Raw genomic sequence first — 18,255 nt, 5'->3', positions numbered from 1 at the left:
AGAAACGGCTTGGTCATCTTTTTATCTACGCTTTTGCTGAGTTCTATTTTCTGAAAAGTCGTTTAAACCATCCAAAGACAATATTGATAATATCAATTCAACTATTATGCATATAATGACTATATAATTACTAATTAATAAGAAGAACTTACTTATTGAGTGACAATGTTGTGGCAGACACTAAACCGCTTAGGTTTATGGGCAGCATTTTATTTGATTCACACAAGCATTCAGGTAGGTCTTATCATCTCCATTTTAAGGAAGAGCAAATCAAGGCACGGGGAATCAAGGCATGTGTCCAAGATCACCTAGCTAGCAGGTGGTAGGACTGGCATTTGACAAGGCCTGCGTGGCCCTACATGAGAACCCCCTTCCTTGTTTGAGAACAAACACAAGCTCCATCCTTTGCTCAGCCACTTTCCCTCTTTTAAAATGATCCTCCGCCTACTCCATTAGCACTACCAAGTCATATTTCAGCTCACATTATCCTGCGAAGGTATGTCATGCAGCCTGGATATTTTTGCACACAATTGTCAAATAAGCTAAAATAAAACACACTGGCTCCTTTATTCTTGGCGAAGTACTTCCATAAATGAGGAGAGTTCATGTTCTTTGTTATTATTGACTAACAGGCATTGCTAGCCCTGTGTGTTGGTGCATGCCTGTCATCCCAGCGACCAGGGAGGCTAAGACAGGAGGATCGCACATTCAAGGTCAGTCTCAGCAATTTAGCAAGACCCTAAACAACTTAGTGAGGCTCTGTCTCAAAATAAAAATTAAAAAGGGCTGGGGGTGTGGATATGTAGTTGAGCGCCCCTGAATTCAATCCAAAATAAAAGCAGACATTGCCACTTGCTCCAGGCTTGTGGCTGGAAACAGAGCTCATCATTTTCTTCATGAACTGAAGTTTTTAGGGAAGCAGAGACCAGAGGCTCTGGCAAATTGGGATTTACATTTATCTCCCACAATGACTCACTGGATTCCAGTGAGTAAGTCCCAAAAAGCCAATCAGCTCAAGGAGAGGATGACCCACCGGAGATGACTATCTGACTAGTGGGTTTAATTTAGCCACTTTATGGTGGAAGTTGTGAATTATTCAGAAGTTTTTCTAAAGCACACAATGTCACTGGCTTGACTATCCTAGCTGCCAAATTGGAGGAGCCAAAAGAGATGGTATGCTCCCGATAAACAGTTCTGCGGCTGTTGAAAAGGTCAAGTGGTTTAGCAAGTTCTTGTTTAAGAGCAGCGCTTGGCCTCCCAGTCTTCAGGGTCACTGGCTCCTAGGAAAACCAACTGCTTAAGCTAAACTGACTACTCTTAGGCAATTAGCATTAGGTTCTGAGTCAGCCTTGTCCTCCCTTAGAGGACAGAGAGATGCCACTTGCCAAAGAATTTTCTGATGCTCAATGCAAGGAAACCCAGGGACAAAATGGACCATGTCAACAATACCAGCAAGTCAGTGAATATGGAAGAATGGAAGTAGCATTCTTGTAGGTCATCATCTCCTATGAAACCTGCACGATCGCTTTGGGAATCTATAAAAATAATTTTATCTACAACTGGTACAAATGTGTTCATCAATACTGGTCATTTTCTTTTTCTTCCCAAAACTTCTCTTCAATAATTCTGCAATGAAATGGAGAGAGGGAGAGAGAGACAGACAAAGATAGAAAGCAAGCAAACCAGGTTAAGTTTAACCAGAGTGCTGGTACATTTAAACACACTTTAACACACATAGCTTTCTGTCTGGTATAGATACTGTACTTTATACATTTTATGATCACTTCCAGAATTCTGTAACATGAGGGTAAATAGCAGGAGTATTACAGCATTTGAGCTCTCATAATTGAACCCTCACAACTGGATGAGACAGAGACCAGTGTTTCTTAACTAATGGGAATATGAATCACTGCGGATGGCATTGAACTTCAGGTTCTTCTCTGCTTTGCTGATGAGCTCCTGGTGATGGGAATAGGTGGCATTGATGAGCAAAGGCATAGAAGGCAAACTCCAGGATAGTGCAGAGTTCCCAGAGCTAGAAAAGCTGCACCCATCTGAAAAGGGCTTCCAAGGCTGATCTTATGAGGTCAATGACGATCAGCTTCGTTCATCTGGTTTTGTTGTGTTCTGCCTATAGCTCCACTGAGATACATGGTCTTACATGCACTTCAGACCAAGTGGAAAGTCCTGCCCACAATGGGTTTCACATAATCACTGGCACCTATCTTTTTAATTGGAAAATTGTGATGGATGCCTGTTCCATGAATCTAATAATATTAAACAAGGGACGTTAACTTTTTTTTTAAGCTAACTTTTGTTTTTTAGAAGCAGATTCCATTTCTCTGTTCCTAGGCTCTATAATTTTTCTTAATAGCTTCTTCCTAATCATATCTTCCTCTGTGGATGTTCCTGAGAGACATTCCTTAAGCTCCATTTTACTCAGAGAATATTCTTCTAGGTCTACCATCAAAGTGTGGGTAGACTCCTGTGCTGCCAATCCCTGCTTTGGGTTTCTTGCCAGACCAGCCGTAGTTTAAGCTGGACCTGAGGGGCATGGGCACCTGCAGGGTGGGAGAGGAGAGCCTATGGAACAAGGAAGTAAAACCAGTGTTCATGTTCAGCAGGAGGTGAGGTCCTTCACCTGTTCAAAACTCCTCTTAAACAATCAGTGTAGTGCATAAAGATGTGAGCATATGTATCAAAACAAATGAAAGGAAATGATCGAAATTTCCAACAAGGAAACAGTGATAGATGATAGACAGATAATCGATCTATATTTAAATATAGGTATATACACCTATATCTGTCCATATCTATATATGTTAGAATCATATAGCCATTGACAACACTATCCACATCTATAGACTTGATAAAAGCCCTTGATATAACTTGGAACGCGTGCAGGTAGTAATAGTATAATTCCATTAAGCTTTTGTAAGTGTGTGTATGTATGTGTGTGTTTTCTAAGGGAAAAACGTATGGAACAATGTATTCTTTAAATGCAGGAACAATTAACTCAGAATTATGAATAATGTTTATTTTCCTGCATGTATCCTCTGAGTTTTCTGAAAATATATTATTTTAAAATGACAAAACAACACTATTTCCATTTAAGGGGAAAACACCTACTCGGTAAGTATTTATGAACCATGACCATCTGGGGTGGTGGAAAGTACAGACAGGAGTTTAGTGAATCACTTGTGTCAATGTTTAATTCTCTCTTGTGTCATTTTAATGCCAACTACTGTTCGAGACTTTCAGGCAGAGATGGCTAACTTACCTCCAACAGGTTCACATTATCTTGATCAAATTAACTTCCTTGAAATCGTGGATGATTACTCCACGGGAACTAATTTCATCATTAATTTTAGCACATTTCCCACAACCTTTTAATTACCAGTTTAGAAAAGAGGGGAAAAGATCAATTTTTAAAGTTTACCAGTACATTCCAACTGTACTGAACTAACAAAACATGGTAGCTAGTTTTCAAAGACGCCCCGCCCCCACTATGAAGCACATGTTTCAGTACTAACCGTGGAAATTATGCTCCACAGTTTACTCAAAGCTTCTGCCTGGGCTTCCTCAATGAAGAGACATGTGAATGAAGAAGTTCTCCATGACTTACCCAAGCCACTATCCGACAGCAGCTACATGAGAGATGACCCACGACTGCCCAGCTATTCCCAGTGGACCCACAGAATTGTGAGAAATCATAACTATTGTGGGGTTTGCTGTTTCAATGGATAAATCCCCAAATGCTTTTGTTATTCAATCCAATGGCCTTTCTGCAATTTTCCACTTAATCCAGTTTCCCTCAAAATCTTGAATGAGGACAGTTACTTTGGTGGGGCAAATTAGTTTCAGTCAACACGACATCCAGCCTCTTTTCAATGTACCTATGTCATTCGTTGAAATATTCACATAATTGAAAACTTGGGACTCAATGAGTTAAGGCAGATACACAGCGAATGGGTCTCGGCTTATCGAACAAATCAGAGAGCTCTGCAAACCCAAATACATTTACTTAAACTAACATTTTCTTTCCATCACTGAACATCTGGTTCAAGGCACTGCCTAATCCTATAAAGCAAACTTCCCTAACATTATACCCACAGATCCAGGAAGGACTTGAATGAGTAGCTAGCCTCACGGTTCAGTGTCAGGCACACACGCAAGCCACAAGAGAGCTGTCTTAATCTTTTCATTTAAGATATCTGGGCTCATCCTTGCCACAGGCCATTTGATTTTAATAATAAAATCTTCACGGGGCTCCCTCCTAACCTGGACTGTCTGTAAGCATGCAGAATCCGAAGCACGCCCCAGACGGAACGGTTTCCAAATGCGTATTCATTGGACTCGTCTAACCGTGTGGCTGTGTTTTGTTCTGCTCTCCGTTGGAAATGGGATGGTAGAGACAGGAGAAGAGCAGAGGAAGAATGAAGGAATAACCAGTCAGGCGCTTTCCCCCAGAGGGCCTGATACACATAAGCGCGGCATTCCCAGAAACCCAGGATTTCCACACACAATTCAAAGGAACAGGCAGACTCGCTTTTCCAAATGTCTTTTATTCATTGTACATTTTCTTATGAGATCAACACACCATTTCTTTCAGGGACACCTTGCTCCTGAAGGCTGATCGATGTTATTTGTCCCAGCTATGAAAGTTCACAGCCAACGCTTTGACAGAGAGAGTTGGTTGGGTGATTTTTTTTTTTTTTGTCATTATCACTGTCATTGCTATCCTTAAACGGTTGCTTGAGTCAGTTCATAGATTGACACGACATTGAACACAACACACACGGTGTGAAGTTTTACATACACACGCACAAACATCTGGAGACCAGTTACAAGGTTGGCAGCTGGTCCTTCCTCCCCAGCAGCAGTTTGAAACTGAAGAATGTCCTGAGATAGGAAATCAAAGTGAAGGCTCCTCATCAACAGAGGAGTTCAAGTTTGACTTAGTCTCCCAATTTCATTTTCCTTTTTGGGGTGGTGAGAGGAAAGATGCAGGGGGAGCCCTTAGGAACCACGTGACAAGCCACTTGGTTTGGCATCTCGGTCATTTCCTTGGTCAAAAACACAGGTTCAAAGAAATATTTCAAAGTTCATCAGAAGCTTACTCTTCCTTTAATGGGTTCTTAGATGGAAAAGGAGACGGGAAAGATAAAATTATGCTTTTTTTACAATAGGAAATTTCATCACAGAATGGCCTATATACTTGTAAGGCAAAAATTATAATTCCTCGCTTATTGACTGTTAGATGTCAATCCATACTGTTATGGATACCATCAGTACCATCTGCATGAAAAGACGATTTTTTTTTTCTAAAGAATAGCAACCCAGGAAAGCAGCTGTTCCAAATGTTATAAACTAACAAGATTTCTTTAGAGCCACATTTTCCCACAATCCCGTCTGTTTCTGGGAACTCTTATTAATACATAAGCTACATCAACACCAATGTTGTGTCTACTCCAAGCCCTGTGCATGGGCTATCTCCTTGGTTCAGGATTTTGAGACAGCATCCCCATCATGATAAGCCATAGTTCCAAAGTGAGGAAAATGCTCACAACCTAGATAACAGGAAAGTCAGGCTAACATGAGAATATCTGGGGCCCCCACAGTCAACAGGCAAAGCTCAAAAAGCTATACCGTCCTGTAAAACAGGTATGTTTTCAGTACAAAGCTGGGGCGTATGGAAGTTACCATCTGACATTCATCACTTCCCTTCCCCCACACGATGATGAGCGAGGTTCTCACCTGAGGAAGTCTGCCCCACCTGTTTCCGTATAGGAAAACACGAAGTCCACAACCCCCAACCCCAGTTTCTTCTTCACTTCTCTAGCTCATAAGCAAAAAAAGTTCCCAGAGCCAGAATTTAAATTTAACATTCACCTTAGAGGCATGGAAACATTCCACCCACATGCTTCAGAGGTCCTCCCTGTAGAGAAGCTTCTAATGAATTCCATACTCTACAGCTCAGCCCACCTCATTCATAAAGAAAAGACACCTCGACCCACAGAGAAGAGATGATTCCAACCGGGAAAGCTCAGCAGCATGCTGCACAGGGCAGCAAAGATGGAGAGAGTCCAGGGAAATCACTGTTCATTCTTCAACTTCAAACTCTCCAGAGACACTAAGATGAAGTGCTAAAGGTGTGAGTTACAAAGTACAGGTGTGCACAACTTCTCTGATCTGCTTTCAGAATCATTCAGGTAGCAAGAAGAGGTAGGGGGCTCTTAACTAGCATGTGGAATTACTTCCTTCTAGCATCAGACATGCTTGCACTGGCCCAACCAGCTTTCTTTACAATAAACATGGCTTAAAAACAAAATTCAGGTGCAACATAGGAGAACAATTGATCATACATACAAATACAATTGTCTATGATAAAATCCACAGACTGTAAGAAAAGGTGTTGATTTTTCTTTTCTCGCAGAGACTAGATCAATAAACAGAAGCAGCATTTTCATCTAGAAAACGGAAGCACAGAGGAAGCTGGGAAGTCCACCTATTTTATTAAAATTCTTGTAAAGTTCAAATCCATAGAGAAGCTCTGTCTACCATCTATTTTCACAAAATATATAAAAAAAACTTTTCCTGTATTTAAATAAAGAATTCAAAACTACATCTCTAACACCTCTGGTCAGCTTTAAAATGACCCAATTTGATGATTCTGCAGAGTAGGAAACACGTTCTTACTGTGTAAGTTCGTTGCGCAAAGAAAATATTTTTCCTCTAAAAATAATCTATTAAAATGACATTTCAATTCATATAGAAAAATCACTCCATTCAGAAAATAAATTTGAGACAAAGAAATAAATCAGAAACAGGGGTAATACAAGAGATAAATTGTCCAAATTTTCTCAATCAATCCTTCTCACATAGGTTGTACACAGAAAATTGCCCAGAATGCTTCAGATTGTTGCTCAAATACAACTTTATGATGTACCTATTGTTACAAAAATAGCTCTGTGAAACCCAAGCTGTGAAATTTCCTTTAGTGGCAAACATATTAGGGCCAGAATTTACCACCAACCTTTGTGTGTATGTAGAAGGCACCTAAAGATTCAGTCGGTGTCTAAATATTCCCTTGTGCCCCCTTCCTGACACATACACGGCTGAAGTTTCCCATCTCTGTTGGCCAAAGAGTTTCTGCAACCTTAACCACACACAGCACCTCTGTAATAGCAAGCATGAGGTGCTCTGTTAGCTCCCATCTCAGGAGCCCAGGCTGTATCACAATTGACCCAAGCGCTTTAGTTTTCCTATAGGCCAATGCACACAAATTTTAACCCCTGACTCTGCAAACCTGGAAATTTAAAAATTATACTGTCCATCAAGAGTCCAGTCACACCACTCCCCATCAGTGGGAGAGTAAATGAGGATCAGGGTGTTCTCAACTACTTTAGGAAAATAACCTATTTCAGGATCCCTATGGCTTGGTATTGATTTTGTGCATTTACTCTGAAATAATTTCTGTTTAAAAATTAAAATGAACGGTCCTCTCTTCTTGCTGCCATACCTCCCTAGCCCTGTCAGCATACTCAATAGAGAAAGAAAAAAAGAGGGGGGTTGGAAGGGGGGGGGTCTTGCAGACATGGTCAACTATAAGATTTTACAGGCTTGGGGATGTGCAGGGTCCTCAAGTGGTCATTTCCTTCCCAAGGCTTTAGTAATCATGGAGGCTTCCAGTTAAAGGGACCAATACTGGTGGCCAAAAGCTCCAATTGGAGGTTGATGTACACTCTGATGGGCCCAGTTGAACTTTACCACCACCTCTCCCCTAAAGGTTCCTCCAAGGGCACCACTGAACATGGCCTGAAACCACTGCCTTCAGAAGTACTGAACACAGGATAGGACAGACAAGGTGACATCAGAAGAGAACAAAATAAAACAACTACTTCTCCCCAAGTTGCTGCTTCTGAAAATCCAAATCAGCCTTGAGAACTGGACTTCACAGTTACTCTCGTTCTCCTGGCAGACACCTGTAGTGTATTTCTAAGAACATTCCCAACGATCTGCCTTGTGGGGGAAAAAAGAAAGAAAGAAAGAAAGCATCCTCTTCTGAGAACCTTTCTTGGCATCCACCCTTCCTCAAAGATCAGTCATCTGAACTGAAGGTTATGGGCTCAGATTTTGTATTCACATTTCTCTACTCTGAAAGCAGCCGACGATGGGTGTGCCATATGCTCTTAAAGTACTTTCAACATCAGGCTTCTTGTCCTCAGCCATCGGATCATGCCTCTGTTGGCTTTTGGGGTAGATGCCATTAGTGTAGAATGGCAAAATTTTAGAATCAACAACACTAGAGAAACAAACAAACAAACAAAATTCCTGACATTTCAATAAAGGTCACTCTTGGAATATTTATATAGTTCAGTATTTTTTAAGAAAAAAAGTAATAATACAGGTTGACCTTCTTGATGAGTTTTTCCATAAGAGATGATGTCTACCATGTTGTAATACTGCAAGTAAATTCAAAGACACACCTGTCTGTCAGCTTGCTCTTCCAAGGGCTTCCTAATTGAACAGCACTGTTTGCATTAATCTTTTCTCCCAGCCCCTAAACATGACTTCACATTCCTATTCAGCCTTGAACTCTCAAGTCCAGTGACAATCACCTAAAACAGTGGTCTGATTTGCTTTGCTGAAATATATTGGTGATTCCAATGAAAATGTTGGTAATGAGCAAGTGATGCTAATTATTCATTTCTGACCACAACAGACTATTACTTAAGAGAACAAATCAGCTACTCTGCTGAAAAGACCAAACAGAAGTTCTTATTCTAAAGACTCTGGTTTCAAATGAGATTTTTTTTTTTTTTAGGATTTTACTAGTTCTCCTAGGTATTCTTTATGTTTTCAAAAACTGGGAACAATAGATTTCATTTAGACAGACAGGTGCACAACTGTTGGTTTTAATGATTGGTCTATGAAAATGACCAGATGAGTTCCTTTGCACAGAAATGTTAAGTCAGCCCAGGTCACCTATGACCCTCCCAGGTCGAAAGCCAAGGAAAGCCCATGAAAGAGGACAGAAGACGGCTGCTGGCCTGGTCTAAGCCACCCACACTGGGGATCACTGAGGAAGCTCTGTTTCCGACATCAAGACACAGGTAAGTTCCCACCCTTGTCCTCACTTTCCCTGAATTCAATCTCCAACCATAAAAGCCTCGTTGCTGGAAAGAGACCCTGACCTCAGGAGCACTAACGTATAAAGTGGAGTAAACCCAGAGCATGTCGGAATGAACGGCCCACAGTGATAAAAACCTGTCCACATCTCAAATTCTAACTGTAAACTCCTCAAAACAAAGGGTGCAGGAACCAAGTTCAAATGACAAGATACCGAAAGTCCCAAGGAATTAGGCTGAATACTTTAAAACTCTATTAACATGTTTGTGTTACAAGGTGATACCGGCTTCTTCAAAACAAAAATTCCTTGACCTTTCTTTATATTTCTGCTTAGACTAAAGTCCTTTTAACTTAAGAAAAAGAGGCTTTCAGAGGAATTGGGGGGCCAAGAACTGAAAAGATGAACCCAAACTAAAGTCTTGATTTCCAAGGATTCAATTGGAAAACCTGCAATGGTTTAAGGACATTGGCAAAGCTGCGAATAGTGACTTCTAACCTCAGAAAAAGGACACCTCTTTTTTGTCGTCACCAGAAACAAGTAGTGAGTGGTGGATTTGGTGGCAATGAGCTTCCCCTGGGAGGATAATTTCACTGAGGACTCTGGGATTCAGGTTGTGTTTCCTTGGGTGAAGAGAAATCCTTTTTCAAGGTAAATCATCTAGTCCAATGCCTTTTTAAGGAGTCTCCTAATGTTATTTATGTTTACCTGATGATGAAGAAGGAAAATAATAATAATAAAGAGACTAAAGCTTTAAGATGTGTTCTGTTTTGATCCAGGAGAAAGAAGAAAGAAGAAAGCTCAGGTCAATGGCTGACATCATCTGCCAGCACTCTGTATAGCTCAGAGGATCCAAGACCTGAACACTGAGACCCACTATCCAGCTGTTCTCGGCCTGTGGGGAACCAGAGCTGTCACCATGGGCTTTGGGGCCCAGAAGTTCAACCAGGGCTGAAAACCCAGCAAACATCACATCAGAAAGAAGTATTTTGAACAGGCCCTTGAAACAGAAAATTGCTGATGATTTAAAAAGAAGAGTACCGCCACCCCACCCCACCCCCAGTCCATAGGGGATGGACTATACAAGGGCTGGCTGGACAGGAGTCTGTCATCACACGGAGAACCTGCATCTCTGAGGCCCCCTGACCATAAGTATTTTGACCCCAAAACAACCTTACAGATGAGGTGGATGAATTGAAAGATGTTAAGAACTATATCTGTCTCCTACTTCTGAGTGAAGTTCAGTCTACCACATTCCCAAATCCCACTACAGTTCAAAAATGATTAGGATTCATGATTCTTTTTGCATGTGATTTGTAGCACAGCGAAAGAAAATATGAAGAAGCTAAGAACCAAGGGTACAGTTAACACCTAAGAGAATGTGCCTTTCATATCCAAATTGAAGTCAGTTATGTTGTGATTGCATAGAAATGGAAAGTTTAAGCACTCAGTTTAACCTGTAGAAAACTGTTCCAATGGCTTCTAGAACAATTAATACTTGCATAAGGCAACTAACAGACAACTTTTATTTATGAATTAATTTTCCTATGTCCATCTTCCTAATCTGCCTTTGGCAACAGCTGAGCTAAATATTCACTAAGTAGAAAAATTCTATCTTGTGTAATCAATTAGAACTTTGTGTTTGATGGCCTAAGACAGGTGTTGACAAACCATCATGGGTGGGCCAAATCTGGCCCATTGCTTGGTTCTATAAATAAAGTTTTATTGGAACATAGCCATGTTCATTTATGTATTGTTTCTGGACAATTTCACACTGTAGCGGCAGAGCCAAGTAGTTGCAACAAAGACCATATGAAATACAAAAATACATACTGTCTGGCCCTTCCCAGAAAGATTGGCAATCTGTTCTTAGATGTCACAGTCACATTATAAAGAACAAAGCTATTGATCCTATGGGAACTGTCCCCAACAAAGAAATGTTTGCAAAATTATGTGTTTCACGTATGATGTGCATTTTCCTAGGGAAAATGTCTTAGCTTTAAAAAAATTCCCAAAGGAATCCAGAATACTCCAAGGAAAACTAAAGAAAAATCAAAGAGGATCTTTAGCTGTCAGTACATTGAACAAGGCTGAAACACACACAGACCCCTAAGAAAGAGGAATGTGTAACTTCTAGAATAAAATATCTCTCTCTTTTTTTTTTTTTTATCCATCAAGTTTGGTGGCTTTCTCTTCTGAGATTTTAATCAGGCATTTTTCCATCTGAATATGTAGGTTTTCTCTCAGGGGTCTAACTGAAAACTATACCTTCCATTTAAAAACAAATAAACATTATAAGGTGACATTTACTTGAGTTCCTTTTTTACTTGTTAATTTTTTAAAAAAAAGTAGAAGATTCCTTGAAGTCATCATAGATTTTAAGAAGTCCAAATCCATGCACAAAGGTTTAACTCATTTTACTTGATCTGAATACCAGCTACAAAGCATTTTATGAATATAGGAATCTTACTTTTAGGCCAGAGGGAATTACATAGCAAAAGAACATTTGAGTGGGAAATTAGGAACTAGTTATTCATTGTATTTTCAGGCCAAAGATGCTTTGTGTTAGACACTTTGGAGAGAAACAGAAAACTTCCTCTAAGCAGAGATAATGAAGTCCCTTGCTCAACAAAGATAATTACAAAACTAATTAGTCCCTCTCTGATTAAATTCCAAACATTAAATCAACTTCATTTAGAAAATTCAGAGATCCTGTCTTGTACTAGCCTTCTCTCATGCTGGTGCTTATCAATATTTATTTTATTTTGTGGATTATGACATCTGACAATGCAGAACTGATGAATTATAGCCAAAGGGGGGGGCAAATCTCATTAAAAAGTGAATTAGCCAGAGACAGGCAAAAAAATAATAACAAAACAAAGAGCAAAATAATATGGAGACCAGAGTGAACAAGAACTAGACTTTGAAGGTAACTAAGTGGAGACAGAGCAAACATCAGCAGAGCATAGATCTCTGGTCCCCAGACTGTTGACTGAGACACTGTGCGGCCCACTGCAAACACGCTAAGATGTTGTATAAATTTTGTATAAATTTTGAAGGAAGCAGAGCGACATCTGCAGGACACAGAGTAAATTACAACTGTTAAACTGTTGGAACATAATTACTTCCTACACTGAACTGTTAAGTATTTGGGGAAAGGACACCATTGAAACAATTACTAAGTCGAATAATGGCATCACAAACAGAAAGTCTGGGAGCCCCTGGAACATATGAGCTTTTCTTTAGGCTTGGAGGACACACAAGAACTGAAATATACAACCAATTCTGAGCTGGACCCACATATACTCATTTCCATTTCAGATGGCTTCACTGAGACAAAAGCTACTGGGTAACCAGTTGGTTCTGAGCTTCTCAGTGTAATCACATACAATCTTTAAAATAATGGATTATTCCTTCGGGTCAAGGCCTTCAATCATGGCTAATAGGTGGACACCATGTATAAAGTCAGTGACTGTCTTGATATTTTGTCAATATATACATCTATGTGAGTTTTTTCCTCCTCCATCAAAGTAGCCACTAAGGGGAGACCTAAACTTATTACAAAAGGTTGTTTTTGCTTAAAAACAGGCATAACTTTTGGGAAGGATGGGGCAAATTTTTCATTTGAAATTCTCTTCTAAGCCTATTAGACGATGGTGATGTTAAAAACTTCAGCTCTGAGAGCAGATTTAATTTCTAGAAATTGCCAAACACCACTTGGTGCTAAATCAGATAAACCAGGCAGGTGAGTCAAACTGGAGACAACCTAGTATTTTTTTGGGGAAAAAAAAAGCAGTAATTCTAAAGTAATGATAGAGAGGAGGAAATAAATTTTGGGAAGATAATTACAAAAATATTTTAGTAAAAGTATTTATATAAATATATATATATATATGTATATATATATATATGTATATATATATATACATATATATATATATATACATATATATATATATAGTCTCTCAAGGTAGCTTCTCTGAAGAGCAACACTCATTAATAGATACACACATATAGTAATTGTCTTAAAAATCATTCACATTAGGTTTTTGGCACATCTTTTAAATCAACAACACATGCAGAGAGAGGGATACAGACGGGTATGTTCACAAATACCAAGAAAATGCATACACAGACAATTATATGATACCAAATCGAATACCTCTGTAAAAATGAGCATGACCCCTGGTGTACAGCTATACTGATTCTGCAATGCATTGATAGATACATACAGGGCTGATAATGAGATGGCCTGTGGTGGCAGACAATTAAATAATCTGAGTCTCATTCCTGAATATAGATATCTTTTTCCTCTCTATATACATATCTGCTTGTATATACAAGAAACTCCTGACAGACACAGCTTATGTATCTTGTTGTTGTTGTCGTTGTTTTAAGTTGGTTGTTAAGGATTTACACGTGGTTCTTGAAAAATAAAACCAGGCTTTAAAATTTAGACTCCTAGGGCTATCGAGACATTGTTCCTTAGTACATGAGATACCTAATCACCACCACGTAGAATACTGCTTTTCTGGGGAAAAGGTATTTCAATTTTCAAAGCAATATCCCAGGAACATGGCTTCCTGGTGGTGACAAGGATATTCCAACGGGGGAGGACAGGAAAGGAAACAGCAGCTTTTTTTCCTCTTTATAATCGCTTGTAATTCTCTGCAAACCTTAAAGAGAAGGTGATTATCTCCCTAAAGAAGTCAGTTATCTCCCTAAAAGGTACTACTAGTCCAATGTTCCCAACCCTGCTGCACTTCAGAATCACACAAGGGCTTGAGAAACCTCCCAATTCCCAGGCCTCACCATGGGACCAATTAAATCTAGGTCTCTGGTGGCTGTGGGGCTTTAGCATTGACAGTATGCACAAGCTCCTCCAGAATTCCAAAGTGTACCAGGGTTGACAACCACAGACCAACTTCTCTATCAACTATGACTGTTTTGGCAGTTCTGGCCCTGGGCCCACAGATTAGAGAGACATACAAATGAGAAACATTTTGTTGTTGTTGTTAAGAATGATTCAAAGGAGACAAACAGGCAGGCGTAACCTGACGCAGGCCAGGGAGATGATTTGCTTTCTACATTTTACCAAAAGCTAAAACAAAGCCAGGCGTGGTGGCATAATGCCTGTAATTCCAACAACCAGGGAGGCTGAGGCAGGAGGATTGCAAGATTGAGACCCGCCTCAGCAACTTAGCAAGACCCTGTCTTAAAAGAAAAAAGAAAAAGGAGTGGGGATGTGTCTCTACAGTAAAATATCCCTGGGTTTAATCTACAATATTACCACCCATAAAAAAAAAGAAGAAGAAAAGAAAGAAAGCTATAATTGAGTGACCCTAGATGACTTTCCTAGTACTTTCTGTTTTCATAAAATGGGTAAATAGAGCAGGAATAAAGTTGCAACTTTTCTCTCAGTCTCAAAGAAGAGGAACTTCCAGCTTTAGAAAGGTGGGTGGGAAACTGAATGGCTCTAATTACAAGGATAATGCGCCTTTTCTGGCTAGGAAAAAATAAAAAAAAAATGAAGGCAGAGGTAGCTTTGAAGCAGATAAAGCCAATGTTGAATCAAACAGACATGTCTCAGAAGAGAATATGAGGAAGGAATGAAAGTGTCCTACTCACTCTGAGCAACTTCCATGAGCAAGAGGTCAAGAACAAGACGGAACAATACAAACAGATAATATACTATTGCACTTCAAAAATCTGAAATGGGAAGGAGGATTTGAAGGAGCAATCCTCTCCAGATCAGAGAACTTGAGACAAGGAAAGAAAGCATAGTTTCCTTCCTTCATTCCTTCCTTTCTTCTTCTTCTTCTTCTTTTTTTTTTAATCAACATCCTTTGTCTTTGTATTCCAAGAGTCATTTTATATAAACACAATGTCCAAAAGAATTGGGTCCTAGTTACTAGTGTAAGGTCTATATTTTCTCCATCAATCATTTCACTCCTTGGTCCTTGAGGAATCAAGAGCCCCATATCAGACCCCTGTGGTGTCTTTAGCCATGGCAAATAATTCTTTTTTTTTTTTTTTTTTGCTAAGCCAACCTGCTTGGAATTCGGGGTGGGGCTTGCTAAATTGCCGGCTGCTTAGGAACAAGGTGTGGAAATGGAACAGTCTATTCCTAGGAACTGATTCAGCCTTCATTGTATCATGTTCATTGTATCGTGGAACAACTGACGGCCTTTAATTCTCTACAACTGTAGCCCTTCCACTCATAATAAGGCTTCTTCATTGAACAGGAAAACAAACAAATGGAAAAAAGCAAATTGATTACAAAGATCATCCTTGGGGCGTCTCCACGGCAAGAGGACCAGAAGCAGAAGAAGGCACCGCGATTCTCTCTGTGGTGTGCAATCTCTCCTCATGACCAACAAATGACCTCCCTACAGAATACAGATGTTCACAGAGGCCCCTTGGTGGAACTTGATTTACCAAGTGCGCACACACAAACACACACACACACACACACACACACACACACACACACACAGATGGATAGACAGGTAGATATAAAATCACATCACAAATCACTTTCCACTGAATACTATACCACAAATGTCAAGAGAACCAAACTTGTTTCTTTGAGCTGTGATAAAAGTGATTTTTTATGTTTTACAAATTTGGAAAAAGAGCAGAAATAGGATACCTCAACACCTCACTTAAAACACATGGTCATCACCCAAGATGGAGTTGAAGTCTGGGAGAGAGGAAGAGACATTTCACAGGAAGAGCTCCTTTTTTTTTTTTTTGAGATTTTTATAATATTCTTAAAGATGCATATTAAATAATTTCTTCTGGACCATAGACATGATCGAACTTAAAAAATAAAAGCCCTATAAATATTGCCAACCCAACCTTGTCTTCTTGTGTAAAGTGGGATCTTTCCAACCAAGCGCTTAAACATAAATATTAAAATAATAAATGGGACAAACTACAAATCTACTTACAGTTTCATCACTACCTGTAGCACCTTTTTACCAGGGCCAATGCATTCATTCCATAAAGAACAAGAGAAATCTGAGAAGCTTAAGGACTCATATGACACATCATTAAATATTTAATCACCTTTTTAAGTCCTAAGCCTTTATCATATTTCATCCATCTAGAGAGTTCATTCTATACTATAGATTCCAAGGCCCCCTTAGGAGGGGAAAAAGAAGAGAAAAGAGAGAGAGAAAACCCTCAGAGAGGCAGGGCAAAATTATCTCAAAGATGACTTTCTCTTGGCACTGTAGTGAACTTGCTTCATCCCATAAACCCACCAATCCACAGTAGGGTCAACCAATTTAAGTCCAATGCTCTCTAGTCTCCAAGAATCAATTTCACAAAAGATGCCACATCTGTTGCTTTGGATTCATGTAGGGTGAAAAATTGATGTTGCTGAGAAAGGAAAGAAAAAAAAGCATGGATTAATATTTGTCACTGATAATACATGAGATAAGCAAATGAACAAGTTTGTTTAATAAATGAGTTATGTATCCCTATCAGGGGGAAGGGAGATCCCTCCTACCCTTTCCAAAATAAGTACACATCTAGGGATGCAAATACCTTAAAGATACCTTTACTTCCACTCCTCCCACTTTGATATCTCTAGGTTTCCACCACCAAGAATCTATTGCTTTCTTTAAAAAAAATATTAAATATGCTATACAAATCCCATCTATAGTCAAATACAAAGATTGGCAATGACCATCTATCTAACACTCTGACTTACAACTTGGTCCCCTAAAAAGTCATTTTAGACCGATAGAGCTATAAAATAATTGGAAACTCCATAGATTCAGGTATTTTCATGTCTCAGGAAATGGGTAGTAGAATTAAGACACCAACTCTGCTGATCCATGACTGTGCAAGGAAGCATCCCAGCCCTTGACTTTGGAGGGCTAGTCAGGACGGACAAAGTCAAAGCCATTTTCTAAGCCATACCTACAGCCAAGAGTTAGACTTACGTCTCCTCTTGACCAAGAGTTGATCCATCTGGGAAATAAACTACCAACTACAGGTATGTGCCGAGTAAATTCAACTTGGAGATTAAAGATGGGAAAGGGAAGCATGGTCTGTATGCATGCAGCTCAGACTAAGCAGACTGTAAAAAACAAAATGAAGTCCTGCACTTTGCTGCGGGAAAAGGTGAGGGACAGCAAGAGGCCACATATTCAGAAACAATTCAGAACACCAACCCATTTTCTCCATGGCAGAACAACAATCCTCCTGAACTGGCTGGCTGTCTTGGGGGTACCGTCCACCTCATATTAGAGATACACCAGGACTCCTCGTAGAGACAGACCCAATCAAACCAACTCAAAGGGGGAATTCCCTCTGGTAGCCAGTGCCTAGTCCCCCACCACCACCCCTACATCCCCAACTGTCTGGTAGTAGTATTTGCCATGGCTGGTCAGGACTAAATGTGAGCACTTAGCATACAGACATTTGGGTGACTCACTCTTTTTCCCTGACTTGGAGACTTCATTTACAGCCATCATGTTGCCGTGCTGTTGGCTTTCTAATTCTAATTCTTTAAGCCTGACAGTAGAGGGCTGGATGAGTCAGCTCTGTGGGGAACTGAATGCCCACCCGTGGGAGTTTAGGGAACAACGCAATGGGGAAGGAACAAAGAAAACGCAAAAAAAAAAAAAAAAAAAAAAAAAGCAGGTTGTCCTGCAAGGACTGTGACTCAGAAAATGGAAAGGAGGTTTCCTGCTTTAGCTAGAGAATACAGGCTGGATACCGGCTCTGAGCCTGACACCAGAATATTCAATGAGAGTCCAGAGGCAAGGTTCTCATCCTGGCCTCCCTCAACTACCAAGCAGCAGTACCACTTTCCATTCCTAACCCACTTAACACGGCGCACTTACCAAGTGTCTTCACATCATGCTTTTTAGCTTTCCCACATTCTCTTAACATTCGGAGATGTTTAATGTACTTAAAAGCCTTTTTACTATCAAAACAGGACACACCAAACCTCAGATTGTCTTGGTGATCACTTCTAATGCCAGTCAGCCCCCCCACCTCACCTCTGTCCTGCTGCTATTAGCTCAGTGGCTGTAGCCTGAATGTGTGAATGAATTAAACAAGCCAGCCTGCAGTCTTGAAAACAAATGTTCAGGCATGTTTATTCC

The 18,255-nt window shown here is 40.0% G+C and overlaps 1 protein-coding gene across 4 annotated transcripts in view; it reads right to left on the bottom strand.

Moving 5' to 3' along the window:
• Nucleotides 1-8,811: 8,811 nt before the first annotated feature.
• The window catches only part of MAP2K6 (mitogen-activated protein kinase kinase 6), a 105,842-nt gene continuing 96,398 nt past the window's right edge, over nt 8,812-18,255 (bottom strand). For all 4 annotated transcript variants that reach the window (XM_081272705.1, XM_081272708.1, XM_081272706.1 and 1 more), the window contains exon 12: nt 8,812-16,516. In XM_081272705.1, the coding sequence (XP_081128831.1) occupies nt 16,439-16,516 (78 nt within the window). In that variant the 3' untranslated portion in view covers nt 8,812-16,438. The remainder of the gene's footprint in view (nt 16,517-18,255) is intronic.

Source organism: Spermophilus citellus, assembly GCF_964194105.1.
Source record: "Spermophilus citellus genome assembly, chromosome: 17".
Classification (NCBI taxonomy): domain Eukaryota; kingdom Metazoa; phylum Chordata; class Mammalia; order Rodentia; family Sciuridae; genus Spermophilus; species Spermophilus citellus.
This window is presented reverse-complemented; position numbering and strand designations above follow the sequence as displayed.